We start from the raw sequence: 15,278 nt of genomic DNA, 5'->3' as shown, positions 1-15,278 counted from the left end.
GCAAGTGATCTAATCAGCACCCATCTACCTGTTTTATACCTTCACGAACACGTGTCCGCTGCAGGGGCACACCATTTTGCTTGGGGCGGGGGCAGTTAGTTTGCAATCACTTTTATCTAATTAGTGTAATCATGTTTCTTTCTTTAGCCCCCGGTTGAGAGCCCGTCGCTGAGTGAATGGCTGGAATACCTGCACGATTCTCCTCACTTCACTTCCTGATTGGACGTCTGTCCATGAAGACAAGAATCCGCTCGATCCCGGTGTGCGGTCGTCTTCTGTGTCACTGAGGCCGCACGTCGTTGCCCAGATGTCACGGGATCTCTGCCGCCTCGCACACACCCCACGTTTCACTGCTCGGCTAGACTATATGTAACTGTACTGAGCCCCACTGACTGCTCCAATAAACCGTATTTATACCTTTCTATGCACTGAGCCAACCTGTATAATTTCCAATGAGACTACACTGCTTCCCACTATGCCACCGTGCTTCATAAATACTTTTCAGGCCCAAAGCATGTGAGCTGAGACTCGCAGGAGAGGTGCTGACAATTATACTGACATATTACAGAATGCTGCTGCCATTTATGTATAGAATATGTGCCAGGAACTATGGGGGTCATTCTGACCCGCTCGCTGCTGTTTCTTGCAGCCGAGCGAACGGGTCTCTACTGTGCCGTAGTACGCCGGCGCATGCCAGACGGCCGTAGCAGGGCTACGATCGCCTCTGCCTGATTGACAGGCAGAGGCGATCGCTGGTTGGTGAGGGGCGGAACGGTCCAGCCAACGCAGGTGTGGCCGGACCGAACGGGGGGCGGTCCGCAGCGGCTGCGTGACGTGGGAGTGATGAGTAGCTCCCGGCCAGCACGCTAAAGCTGTGCTGGCCCGGAGCTACTCTTGAAGTGCAAAGGCATGTGTTAGCTGATGCTTACACACAGAATAAACATCTGATCACAAGATTTGATCACAAGGCCATCTGGATCACAGCCAGAGCCACCCAGCCTGACCCATTTATCTTCCCTCTACAAGGAACAGAAAGCTGTGCGGGAACGTCACTGCCACTAAGGGGTTAATCCGATATAGAGGAGCGAGCTGGGACAAATTGGATTACACCTTTGTAAAGATGGAGGAGGTGATGGCAGATTAATAGAATGAGGGATTTAAATCCACACACGTCTCAGATAAGAGGAATCCACCCCTCAGGCTGGCCGGAAATGTCACATCCGGGGCTCAGTAACGATCCAGATTCTTACCTAATTTTCTGTTGTAAAAGTTTCACGTTCTAACATTGCGGGAGTTGTGAGGTGTTCCTTTTATTTACTGGTAATTAAAAGCAAAACGGGACATGAAGACGTAAATCGTCATTTAGAAATAAATAACAATGCGGAAAAAAAATAGTGATGAAACCCAGCCAGGAACGGACACCAGGATCTTCTCTGAACTGACCTATGGTTGTGTTCTGGCGCTGGACCAAGATGACATGGTTTTGGTGGGATTATTGTATATGCTAGTCATTTCAAATAAACAATTTGCTGTACATGGTATATTTATTTATGTTGCTAAATCCCACAATTTACAAATAGGAGCACGTGACATTGGAGAGAAACAAAACAAGAGAAAAATCCCGATCCCACAAATGTCCTTGCTGAGCAGAGTGCATTTCTGTGTATTGTGCTGTGCATTGCAGGGTGAAACGCACTCCGGTATAACAAAACATCGCTTGTCCATGGTGGAAGGTGTCACATTCAGCAAATCACATGTAATAGCCAGTGTCAATACCAGATATATACATAGTATTTTTGAGTTGGGTAATAATTACAGGGCCAGTTCTAGCCCTTGTGGCGCCCCGGGCGAAAATAGGGGCGTGGCTTCATACAGGGGCGTGGTCAGTTACGCCCCCTGTAGAGTTTTGCCCCCATTTGTGCCCCCTGTAGAGTAGTGCCGCTTACACACTCAAAAAAAATTAAAATACTTACTATCCCCGCTCCTGATTCACGACCGCTGCTGACCTCCGCCGGCGCCGCTCCTCGGATCTATGGGAGAGACGTCATGACGTCTCTCGCATAGCACAGCATAGACACTAGAGGTCAATTATGACCCTTAGCGTCTATGTGCCGCTCCCACAATGCTGTGCGCGATGACGTCATCGCGCACAGCAAAGGTCCTCTACACGAAGGGAAACTAGACGGGTAGCGTCTACCCGTCTAGTTTCCTTCACAGCACCGGGGGGGCACTGACCAACAGTAGTGGATCATGGCATGGCGCCGGAGCCCCGGGCAAAAATCCCGTGTGCCCGTAGCAAGATCCGCTACTGAATAATTATATATATATCTAGTGGTAAAAGAAGTGGGATTGTGTGGGTTGAGGGCAGCTATATTTGTCCAAGATTTCTGTCCTTTGAGTTTAAAACCCCCAGGAAAAGGTCTGTTTCTGCTAAACAGACTTATGGGCCCTACACAATCTCGTTCCGTAATGAACAATAAATTGTTCATATCGCTCAGTGTGAATGCACCAACGATGCGCGTCTCCGCGGTCGTTCATCATTGGTCTTCCCTCATTCTGCATAGCAAGCCAATTTGGACGATGGTCGTTCATCGTTGAAACAGACCATCGTCCAAATCGGAAACATCGGCAAGTGTGTAGGGCCCATTAGTTAGCGTACGGGTTTTGAAGACCTGTATCCTGAGAGAAGACTAATTAGTGCTGACACCTGCATGGGTGTAATAAAAGCCTGTCACTCCGGACAAGAAATTGCTCATTGCCTGGGGAGCCAACTACTGGCTTGCCGATAGAGCCGCCATTACTGCCTGAAGTGAGTGCTGTGTTGAACTGCTGTTTTGATGAGCAGGACAGTACGTCCTTTCGCACATGTATAATTAGTGGTCAGATGGGCTAGGATTTATGTGTATGTTTTGTTTTACTTTTGCTGCAAATAAAAAACAGCTGCGGCTATTTGCACCAGACGTCCCGGACTGGTGTGTCACTATTTGGCAAAATATATACTGTATATATATACCTGCATAGTCAAACAAGAATAGAAAGCAAATCACAGTAAGACTATTGGCAATAGAATATAAATAAAGGAGGATGATAAGAATGGCAGGAATTTCTCATGATGTATTTTACTCATGTACAAAGCAGGATCAAGAAACAGTCTGCAGTGTCCTATGTATCAAGGTTACACTGTCCAATCATAAATAGCTTCCTAAGTGCCTGTGGGCGAATCACAAAAGGGCAGGATACACAGTTGCAGGAAGGGCATATGGTTCCATCTGGCCCATACTTGCTCCGTCTTTACCACGCAGGTCCTAGTGGCGTACACCGATCACTCACGTCCTTATATTGACAGGTTAGCGGGTTACAAATATGCATCTTTATTTATTCCGTACGTTTAGATTAAATCCAAAGTGATTGGTAGCTGGAGATGAGCGTGAAACAGAGAAGCCTCTTCTAGCTATACAGCCTTGCTCCGGACCCAAAGAGGCCTGTACCAGGGGTCATACCCAGGTGAGGTGCCCAGTATTGCTCTGAACTGAGGACATGGGTGTGGTATGGAAGGTAGATAGTGTCTAGGTCGGCTACTATTGGACAGGTCAAAAGGTCGACATGAGTTTTTTATGGGGGGGTTTGTGTCGTTTTCTTCGTAGAGTGACTGGGAACCCCAATTAGAGCACCGTGTCCCCTCGCATTGCTCGTTTCACTTGCCATGCTTCGGGCAAGGGGCCTCACTCCACTCCACTCAGCACAGGTTACCGTTCCCAATCGTATTCCGCGTGGATCGTTAAGTATGAAAATGCTCAAAAAAAGAAAAAAATCGTGAAAAACTCACGTCGACCTTTTCATCTATAACATGTCGACCTAGAAACCCTGTCGACCAATAGTGGTCGACCTAGATAGTGTCGACCTAGAGACCGGATCCCGAGGACATCTAGGCATCTGACCACCCCTGACTTTAGCAAGGCCTGATTCAGAGATGTCCGCCAATGTCACCGCAGCTGCATATTTGTGAAAATCTACCGATGTCGCAGCCTCCGGGATTTGCATTGAGAACCCAATGCAGGCGTCTCTGTAGCGCCTCTTGCGTACAAAGACGCACATAGGTTAAACAAACACTGGTGGCGCAGCATGGCCGCTGGCAGTAAGACGCCATCGCCCCGTTACCTCTCCTTACTGTCACTTACTACGAGTGCAGTGGCAAAAAAAAATCCTTTTCTTTGATTCCATAGGGGAGACAGGGATGACTCTGGGTATAGCCTGGAGAGGATGAGTCTGGGCACCAAACAGTTAACACTGGTTTCACTGCAGCTCAGGCTCCCTCTCCTCTATATCCGCCAGCCAGTTAAGTTAGCAAGCCCAAGGCAAGGAGAAAGAAGAAGGAGAGTGAAGACCGGCACTCACACAGAACCACTTACACAGGGAAGGTGAGCAGAGAACAAGTAGTAATGTAACAAACACGGCAAGCCAGGTGCGTCAGGGTGGGTATCCTGTGTCCCCTATGAAGTCAAAGAAAAGGATTTAATAGGTAAGAACATAAATCTCCTTTTCTTCTTCCTCAACTAGGGGACACAGGGATTACTGAGAGACGTCCCAAAGCTGTCTCCCTATGGGAGGGAACGCTCCTGAGCTGTACTGAGAACCCTTTGCGTCCGAAGTCGTGAAGGTGTCAAAGTAATACAATGACTGGAAGTGTGGGCACAGAACCACGTGGCAGGCTTACAAAGCTGCTCCGCGGAGGTGCCACATTGAGCTTGCTCAAGACGTTCCCACTGACTGGGTGGAATGAGCAGTCACCACGTCAGGGGCAGGAAGATCCACTGCAGTTGGCCTGGTGGATTGTCAAACAGCCACTTGGCCGAGGTCTGCTTAGTAGCCAGCCAGCCAGCCCCGCTTGTGAACATCATACAGGACAAGCAGAATCAGTCCTGCGGAGATTCTTGGTCCTGTGGACATAAATCCAGAGAGCCCTCACAACGTCCAAAGAGGCCTCCTTCCGGCGAAGAGTCGGTAACTCGGAAAGACGGGACTACAATCTCCTGGTTGATATAAAATAGAGACACATCCTTGGGAAGGTCCACAGAATGGCCCGATCCGAGTGGAATTTCATTAACCGGGAGCGATAAGACAAGGCGCTCAAGTCTGACACTCTCCGGGCTGATGCGATGGCAAGCTGGAAGACAGTCTTCCACGTAAGCCAACGAATGTTCACTGTATCCAAGGATCTCAAAGTGAGCAGACTGTAGAACCCTAAGAACCAGAGATAGGTTCCATGGAGCCGCCGGAGTAACAAATGGTGGCTGAACATGGAAGACGCCCTGAAAAAAACGTCCGTACATCGAAAACCATGAGGGACCACCTAAAGCAGCCTTCCTCAATGGTGCTGCTCCTGCTGGTACCAAACTAAAACTGGCTGCTGGTAGCTGGGATGAGGAATAAAGGAGCGGGAGCCTGGGCTGCTGGGAAACAGTTAACTGTTTGGTGCTCCGACTCGCCCTCTCCAGGCTATACCCGTGGTTATCCCTGTGTCCCCTAGTGGAGGTAGAAGATCCCTCCACTGTGTAATAAATCAATTTTGCGTATCTCTGTGAATCAGGTCCATAGACTCCTATGCAAGATATAAAGTAGTATCTGTTGCAATAGCTACTAAAGATAAGCCGCCTACTCCCCAGTGAGTGAAGAAAATGGATTGAAAATTAACTTATTCTAAGTTGCCTTGTCCCTGGTTTATTTACTCTCCATATAAAGAGCTGCTGGCTGCCATGTTGGGGGAGGAGCTTCTCTGATACAGCACGCACAGTTACAGGTAAGTTTGCAGTGCTGCCGTGCAAGAATCCTCTGAATGGGTGTGGCATGGCTGACCGGCGCAGGGATCCTGGCGGGGGGAGGAGCAAGTGCAACAAGCCCCTTGCGGGCAAAGTGGCAACCTATTCCCACTCTATTGGTGTGGTGGACACCCACGATTGGAAATAGTCCCTGTTGGTTAGCATGCTGACTGTCGGGATAGTGAGGGGGCGGGATGTTGGTGATGGTCATGTGACCGCTGGTCACATGAATACCACACCTCTGAATTGGTGCATTATGCAGAGGCTGTGCCAGTGATGCAATTACTGCATTTTCATCTTTTTGAGCTGTGGGGGTGATTGAGACCTGATCACACGCAGGTGGTTTCTTGCAGTGTTGCGATCAGGTAATTGCTGTGCAGGGGAACGATCGCTTGTGCAGAGAGCTGCACAGCTCAGGATTTACTCAGCCGCTGCCAGGAGCTGACGTCAGGAACCCTCCCTCCAAACGGCTGGGCACGCCTTCATTTTTCCGGACACTCCCTAGAAACGGTCACATGACACCCACAAACGGCCTCTTCCTGTCAATCTTCTTGTGATCGCCGATGCGATCGCTTTCTTCGTTAAAGCCGTCTCTGTCCGGCGATCCCCGTCGCCGGCGGCCAATGCGCCTGCGCACTGCGGAGCATACGCATGCACAATACAGACCCGATCACACCGCTGCAAAAAAAGCTAGCGTGCGATCGGGTCTGAATGACCCCCTGTAACTGAAAGGATTTGCCCTTATATTCATTAACCCTCGATGTGATGGCCTCTTAGACGTCTGGAGTGTAAATCTTTAGCCACAAGGTACATGCACAACACAAGCAGTAAAAATTCACACTGTTTATTATGAAGTTAACAAAAGTATATAAGACAATGCATATGGGTGTAACTGACATGTCGTTACACTCCCATTGGCTCGTTAATAGTTACCAGGCAGAACAGAAAAGGCGGATGTCCATATATGGGTTTTCTACAAGTTTCTCAAACATTTAACAAAGTTTTTTGTAACACAGTATATTTGGGTAGAAAGAACAAGTTTCATCTGGTATGGAACTGACCTTGGATGCCAGACCCACACAGGCCTGGTATCTGTATGAGAGACAAAGGCACCTAGCACAGGGCAGCACGCATCCATGCAAACACATAAGAGTTCATATAGCATGTTTTAACCCTTCACTAGGGAAATAGAAATATTCACTTTTACACTGTAACTATTATAAGGAAATTGATCATATAAAAAGTAATATTTACAAAGCACAGAAGAGTTAACCCTTCAATCCCCTCTTAGAATCATGATTATTATATGACATGATTCTTGAGTGAGGCTCCTTTTAAATTTCTCCCTGTGGTGGTGTTAGATGTATAACAGGTATAGTTTCCAGGATATATGGTTATGGTGCTTCCTGGGTTGGGATTTTTTGACAATATGGGATATTCCCTTTTCCACATTTCGCACTGACTGTCATTTGTTTTGGTGTCATTGGAAAGGCTGAAAAAACAATTTTCCTGTTCTAGGGGTATATTAAGGGGCACTGTACCTAGGTGGGGCCTAGATTTGCCACAGACATAACAGTTGCTTTTATTGTGTTTGTTAGCACTATACTTCATCCATTCCAACCAAAAATTAATGTCAGGGAAACCAGTTTCAATAGCTAGGGTGTCTTCAAAGGTAGGGTTAGTAATAGCCACCATATCTTTAGAAGTGGCAATATGGGGCTTTAAAGGTTTGTTTTGGGGAGCAATTTTAGGCTGGTATTTTGGGTTTTTATACATGTCCCACAAATAAAACATTTGCCTTGCACTATAGTATCCTGCTTGCCACCCCACAGCTTCCCAGGAATTGCAATTAGATCCATAATATCTAATGTCATAGTACCATTCGTCAGTAACACAAATATATACTGTCTCAGACATTCCTGATTTCCTCCTGTGTTGTATATAATATTTGTCATCAGCAATTTTGGGGAACATAAAATAGTCAAGGATATATGTGGCTACGTGTGTGTTAGAGGAATTATACCACAAGGTGGGGATCCCATTTGTTTGTGTGATGTCGACTTCACATATTGTGAGGTGAATAAGGGCCAGTAGGGCTATCGAGATAGTCCCCAGGATAGAGATAGGGGACAGGTTCCTCATCTTCTTCTGTTCTTCTTTCTTCGCTAGGTGGGAGGTCAGGGCTGTCTGCCCCGGTTCGTACCTCACTGGAATCACTTGCTTCCCTCTCTAGGTCTGGTCTAGGAACCTTTTTTACTCGGGATGCATGGATCCAGGTAGGACTTTCCTCTGTCAGGACTGCTGTCCGGGTAACTGCTACGACCTCTGTCTCTGGACCATAGGTGAAGTCTCCTGGGCTCTTGTTCCTGGGGAGCACCTTCACCACGACTCTGTCTCTGACTTTAAAGGGGTGTGTAGGTTCCTGTGGATTCAAAAGGGTTTTTACAAACAACCTCATGTTCAATTTCATTCAGTTTTGTTATCAGGGACCTGACATACTCTTCTCTGATGAGTTCTAGATCTCCTTCCTGTATTACTAGTGGTTTCTTAGCCCAGGGTGTAGGAAAAGGGTCTGCCCATTAGTATTTCAAATGGGGAGTAACCTAGAGTCTTTTGTGGGGTATTCAAGATGCTGGTGTTTAGCTTTATTAGGGTTGTTCCTGAGGCAAGTGATGCATCTGCTAACATACTGGTCCACAAGTGATTTGGCATTAGTAACATAAAAATCATTGGTTAGTAGGAGGAGTGTTGTGGCTTCACCACGGTGACCAACACCACGGCACTGGGCAACGAGCAAAGGGGCACTGGACTGGGGTATACAGGGTTTCCCCTCTTTGCAGATTAATCCTGATTTAGGATTTTTTCTGCAGAATTGGGTAAGTCCAGTCGGAGAGATCAGTATTAGTCGCAGCAGCTTGAAGTTGAGTGAGCAGATGGACGTTATCAAGGGAGGGACATGCTCTAGTGAGTGCAATGAGTTCTGCAGCTTGCGCGGACTGATAAGGTATTGGCAGGGTTTCCAACACAGTGTCAGGGAGGGTGACAATGGCATAGCCAGCCCGGTATGTATTGTCATTGGGCCTACTACAGGAGCCGTCAACAAAAACTATGTCTGCGCCTGGTATGGGAACGGGAGACATGTCAAGTCTGGGAGAAGTTTCAGCTTCAATGGAAGCAGCACAGTCATGTAGGTCGGGTGGTTCATCCTCGGGACCTTTCAAGCCTAAAAGGGCATTGAGAATGGGTGCAGGGCCAGAAGAACTAGCAGTGTACTTGATGGTAAGGGTAGGGTTACTCAAAAGGAGTACTTCATATCCACTAAGGCGTTGTGCTGACATGTGCTGTGTGTGCAAGCCTTTAAGTATTGCCAGGACATCATGTGTGGTGTGGAGTACTGTGATGTGGCCTAAAGTGAGGGTAGTGGCCATTTCTGCAACCATTGCACAGGCTGCCAAAGCCCTGAGGCAGGCAGGCACACCTTGCACAGACACTGGCATGACTTTGGGAAAAAAATGCCACGGGGCGCAACTTCCCTCCATGAAACTGTGTGAGCACCCCCGCCATGGTTTTACAATTGTCCCTTGCATATAGATGGAAAGGTAGTACATAATTGGGGAGGCCAAGTGCCGGACTTTTCATCAACATACATTTTAAACTTTCATATGCAGTTAACATTTCTTGTGACCATTGTACAGTTTTAGGTTTGTCCTTCAGTGTGGCTTGTCTCAAAATGTTATCATAATAAGAGCAATCAGAAATCCACTGTCTGCAGTAATTTACCATACCCAGGAAGGACAGTAGTTCCTTCTGGGTAGTTGGGGTGACCAGGCCCAATACAGACTGTATGCGTTGTGGACTGACTTTCCTCTCTCCCTGAGTGAGCACAAAACCTAAGTAATCAACATGCTTTTTACACCATTGCATTTTTATTTTGGACACCTTGTGTCCACATTCACAAAGCCAGTTTAGTAATGAAACACCATCCTCTCGGCAGGCCTCCTCAGTTTTACTACAGAGCAGCAGATCATCTGCATACTGTAGCAGGACTGAACCATGGTGAGGTTGCCAGGGCCTCAATGTGGCCTGGAGACAACAGGTGCGTCAATAATCTGCACCAGGTAAGTTGTTTACCCTCAAAAGAAAAGGCAAAAAGTAATTGTGTCTGTGAATCTACAGGTATGCTGAAAAAAAGGCATTCTTCAAATCAATTACAGAGAAGAACGCAGCATCTGCAGGGATTGCAGAAATGAGTGAGTTTACATCTGGAACAATTGGTGCAATTGGGACAATTAACTGATTGATCGCTCTGTGATCCTGTACAAATCTTATACTACCATCAGCTTTGGCAACAGGGTTCACAGGAGTACAGTATGGTGATACAATATGTCTGAGAATACCCTGTTGTAAGAATTGCTGTATCATGGGGCGGGGACCTTCTATCTTTTCTGGTGAGAGGGGATACTGCATAGGTCAGAACACAAAACACTGGTTGTTGCACCGCTGTCCACTAAAAAGGGAATTTTACTTCCATTTATAATAAGTGGCAGCAGAGGTGAATATTTTTACTATGACGGGAGAGTTGAATAAAGGCTGGGATATCCTCCTCCGGGCCCCGTCAGTGCGCGGGGTCTTTGGAATCTTCCCTGACTGCGGGGTTGGCTCTGTCTGTCAAAGCGTCTGGAGTTCTGATAGGCATGAGTGGGTGGGGAAATGAGTAAGCTTTCTGAGTTAAGCAAAGGTAAGCCAGCGTCATCTGTCCAGCAGTCCTTAAACCTTTTCCAAAACGCAGTAACAGACTATGAAGGTTTCTGTTTACAAGCCACAGCGACAGGCAAAACAAAAAAAAAAAAAAAAAAGCACAGGCAAAAAAGCCTTCCTTCATATGTGTATAGCTGCGTCCTTTGCAAGCTTTGCGCAAATAAGATATACAGCCATCGAGGGTAATAGTGGGCTTGGGACAGTGTTTTACTATTATCTAAACTCTGGGTTATTGGTGCTAGGGATAGAGCTAGTGGACGCACCCTCCAGCAGTGGAGCTGGAGGCAATCCCATTTGGTGTGAAAGGGTTACTGCTGCCAAGAGATCTGTGTCCTCAAGCGCAGGATACATTGGAATGCAAGGGGGGGAGGCGAGAGGGATTTAAAAGATTTACAGTTCTCTGCAGTTTCGCTTCTGTGCTAAACTGACATTTTTTCTTAAATCTCCATATAGAAAGGGTAATTACTGCCTTCCCGTAGGAATGGGTCCTGTCCTGCCTTCTCTGTCCATCCCGCTAAATTATCCACCCATGGGTTAACTAAATAATAATCTGTGGTGGAGTTACGGGCAACATACATCTTGCATGTCTCACCAGGGAGGGGCGGGGGATATGCAGTTTTTTTTTACTCTGACTAGAGCCCATTGTCAGACAGTAATATAAATCAACAATACAACTTTAAAGGAAAATATCTAAAATTTACAACTCTACTATACATGCATCAGCTAACCAGTTAATTAGTCATTGACAATATCACAATATTATCTGTATAGTGAGAACATGAAATCTTTTGACGGTACGATACTTACCATTCGTACAAGATGTCAGAAAAATACAGCGTTTTAGACAGGAAGCAAGAAAAGTGTTTGAGTAAAGATATCTGGCAGACGAAAACTTACCAGCCGTCTGGACCAAATATAAGAACTTATCTCACTACAAACATACAAGAATATAGACGATCAAATCGAGGTATTCTCTACGTTACGTATAGACTCCCAGGTCTATTTTTTTTAAGTATCCCAGATACTAACGTCTTTGGAGAATTGCGCTTGGACGCCTGGTCCTTTCTCAGACGTATCTTTAAGTCCCAGACATTAAAGATTCTATGGTATCCCTGATACCTGTTTTATGCTTTTACATAAAACTTCGTAATATTAAGTCCCGGACTTAAATATTACCTTGTCACGTGTTCCCGGAACACTGACACGGATTCAGCTTCAGTGTATGACCGCAATCCTGTATGGCAAAGACAGACAATAAATTCTCTATCTTACCATTCAGGGACGATCACTGAATTCCGGACATAGCCCCCAGCTGAAAGGATTTGCCCTTATATTCATTAACCCTCGATGTGATGGCCTCTTAGACGTCTGGAGTGTAAATCTTTAGCCACAAGGTACATGCACAACACAAGCAGTAAAAATTCACACTGTTTATTATGAAGTTAACAAAAGTATATAAGACAATGCATATGGGTGTAACTGACATGTCGTTACACTCCCATTGGCTCGTTAATAGTTACCAGGCAGAACAGAAAAGGCGGATGTCCATATATGGGTTTTCTACAAGTTTCTCAAACATTTAACAAAGTTTTTTGTAACACAGTATATTTGGGTAGAAAGAACAAGTTTCATCTGGTATGGAACTGACCTTGGATGCCAGACCCACACAGGCCTGGTATCTGTATGAGAGACAAAGGCACCTAGCACAGGGCAGCACGCATCCATGCAAACACATAAGAGTTCATATAGCATGTTTTAACCCTTCACTAGGGAAATAGAAATATTCACTTTTACACTGTAACTATTATAAGGAAATTGATCATATAAAAAGTAATATTTACAAAGCACAGAAGAGTTAACCCTTCAGTAACCAGTCCCATCAGGACACTGTCCAAAAAGAGGAACATGGGCTCTCCTGTAATGGGTGTCAGAGGTAATGGTTTAACAGAGCTGCCCAAAAAGTCACCGTAACATTGTATTTTCCCTTCATATATGTGAATATTTCAGTTTTGAATCATGCTCCGTTTAATCTGATTTGCCAGAACAACCTTATTGGGTAATCCATTCCGCGTCTCTTCTGCTGTCACTGTACAGAATCCTTTTTCTGTTAGTTATAACAGTCTCTTCATGTAAGCAGTGACCTTGTCTCCTGAGCTGAACATGAAGCATCAAACAGCTGTTTGCAATGACCTTGAATACTTTGTTGTAAAACAATTCTTGTATTGCCACTGTGTATTTCCTCTGTACGCCCTTCACAGCAGAGGACAGGCCTTGTCTCACACTCAGCGCCTGATTCTGAGTATATATATATATATATATATATATATATATATATGCTCCTTCTGATGCTGGTGGGTGATCCAGTGCAGATTAGGGCTGCGTATATGTGTTTTAGGGTACCCGAGTGCCATGATTTGCTCTCTGTGAAACCGTATACCATGGCATTGTCCAGGTATCATTGAGGTACTTACTAGTGTTGTCACCTTTACATAGGATTTCATCTGGGACATGTGAATCACACAGGTTCTGTGGCTGGTTAAAGTCAAGCCGGCATTTCACCTAGGTTTTAATCAGCCACGGAACCTGTGTAAATCATAGGTGACTCGGTTTAAAGGGATGTTATGGCAAGTCTACCTTTACACCAATTTCAGAAGACTCTTATCTAGATCATATCGGTTGCAGCGCCACCAATTGCGTTTTCTCCCTGCGTCAGACTGGACAGCCCGGTAATCATTCTAGTGTCTGACGTCTGTGTCATTATGCTATTACTGCCACGCTAGCAGTGTGTGGTGTGACCATGTGGGAGCTTGTAGACTTACATAATGTTGGCGCAGTTGGATCATCCATTCTGCAACCCAAACACCCGCCTGGGGCCACGTGAGGGTGCACTTAAAATGCTGCCCGACGGGATCTCGGCGGGTGAAATACTGACACCGGAATTCCGACCTATGGCATAAGCTTAGCCCGGTGTCGAAATACCGACGAGGGTCACGATCTTGGCGTCAATACTGGCAGCCGGAATCCCGATCGTTGTTTCAGTGGGACATGCTTGCTTCCTGCAGCGGTTCGGGGGGAGGTTGGGGTTAGGCACTAGTAGGGCAGTAGGGTACAGGGATGGGAATGGTAGAGTTAAGTACCGGGAAGAGACAGTTAGGTTTAGGCAATTAGAAGGGGAGGTTAGGCGGGGAGAGTTGGGGTTAGGCAGCGGGGAAGGGAGGGTTAGGCACCACCGGGGAGGGTTAGGGTTAGGCAGCGGGGAAGGGAGGGTTAGGTACCACCGGGGAGGGAGGCACCCACAAGGGAGGGTTTAGGGTAGGGAGCAGGGGGGGGGTTAGTCACCCACAAGGGAGGGTTTAAGGTAGGGAGCAGGGGAGGGTTAGGGTTATGCACCCACAAGGGAGGGTAGGGAGCAGGGGAGGGTTAGGCAGCAGAGAGAGTTAGATTTGGATGTGGTGTGTTCAATCTGCAGTCTAATTTGCAGTGTAAAAATAAAGCAGCCAGTATTTACCCTGTACAAAAACAAAATAACCCACCGAAAAACTAACTCTCTCTGCACATGTTATATCTGCCTCCCCTGCAGTGCACATGGTTTTGACCAACTGCTAAAAAATTTCCTGCTGCGATCAACTTGGAATTACTTTCATGGTTCGTCCAGGCACAATTTTGTAAGGCTCTGCCATCGGTGGTTGATGGTTTTCCACATTAGCAAATAGCAACTGATGGTGAGCCATCGATAGTTGGGCTATGCGCACAGCAGTGCCGATGCTATGCTCATCATTGGGGATCAGCCACTGCTGTTCATCTTTGGTGGCCTCCCATCAATGATGAAAACACGCGGGGTATAGTATCGAGTAATCTCATAATATAACCTAAGTACATTTTTACTATTTATAGGGGGAGATTTATCAAAGCGTGGACAGAGATAAAGTGGCAGCCAATCAGCTTCTAACTGTCGTGTTACAGGCTGTGTTCAAAAGATAACAGTTTATTGGTTGGTACTTTATCTCTCCAAACTTTGCTAAATATCCCCCTGTATCTCTCCACTTTATCGCTCTCCAAGTATTGATACATCTCCCCCTGTATCTCTCTCCAACCTGTGATAACTCTCTCCCTGTATCTCTCTCCAAACTTTGATAAATCTCCCCCTTTATTTCTCTCCAAGCTTTGATACATCTCTCCCTGTATCTCTCTCCAAGCTTTGATACATCTCCCCCTGTATCTCTCTTCAAACTTTGATACATCTCCCCCTGTATCTCTCTCCAAGCTTTGATAAATCTCTCCCTGTATCTCTCTTCAAGCTTTGATACATCTCCCCCTGTATCTCTCTCCAAGCTTTGATAAATCTCTCCCTGTATCTCTCTCCAAGCTTTGATAAATCTCCCCCTGTATCTCTCTCCAAGCTTTGGTAAATCTCCCAATGTATCTCTCTCCACTTTATCTCTCTCCAAGTATTGATAAATCTCCTGTATATTTCTCCACTTTATATCTCCCCTAGCCTTGATAAATCTCCCCCTGTATCTCTCTCCACTTTATCTCTCTCCAAACGGTGCTAAATCTCCTGTATATCTCCACTTTATCTCTCTTCAAACTTTGATAAATATCCCCCTGTATCTCTCACCACTTTATCTCTTCCCTAGCTTTGTTCAATCTCCCCCTGTATCTCTCTCCACTTTATCTCTCCCCTAGCCTTGATAAATCTCCCCC

General features: G+C 46.2%; 1 protein-coding gene across 1 annotated transcript in view; it reads left to right on the top strand.

Moving 5' to 3' along the window:
• Positions 1–424, top strand: part of ZWINT (ZW10 interacting kinetochore protein) — a 43,661-nt gene extending 43,237 nt beyond the window's left edge. Inside the window, exon 10 of the mRNA XM_063936017.1 lies at positions 148–424. Coding sequence (XP_063792087.1) covers positions 148–219 — 72 coding nt within the window. The 3' untranslated portion in view covers positions 220–424. The remainder of the gene's footprint in view (positions 1–147) is intronic.
• Positions 425–15,278: the final 14,854 nt, after the last annotated feature.

Source organism: Pseudophryne corroboree, chromosome 8 (genome assembly GCF_028390025.1).
Source record: "Pseudophryne corroboree isolate aPseCor3 chromosome 8, aPseCor3.hap2, whole genome shotgun sequence".
Classification (NCBI taxonomy): Eukaryota; Metazoa; Chordata; class Amphibia; order Anura; family Myobatrachidae; genus Pseudophryne; species Pseudophryne corroboree.
Note: the sequence above shows the minus strand (reverse complement) of the source record. Positions and strands in the feature narration are given on the sequence as shown.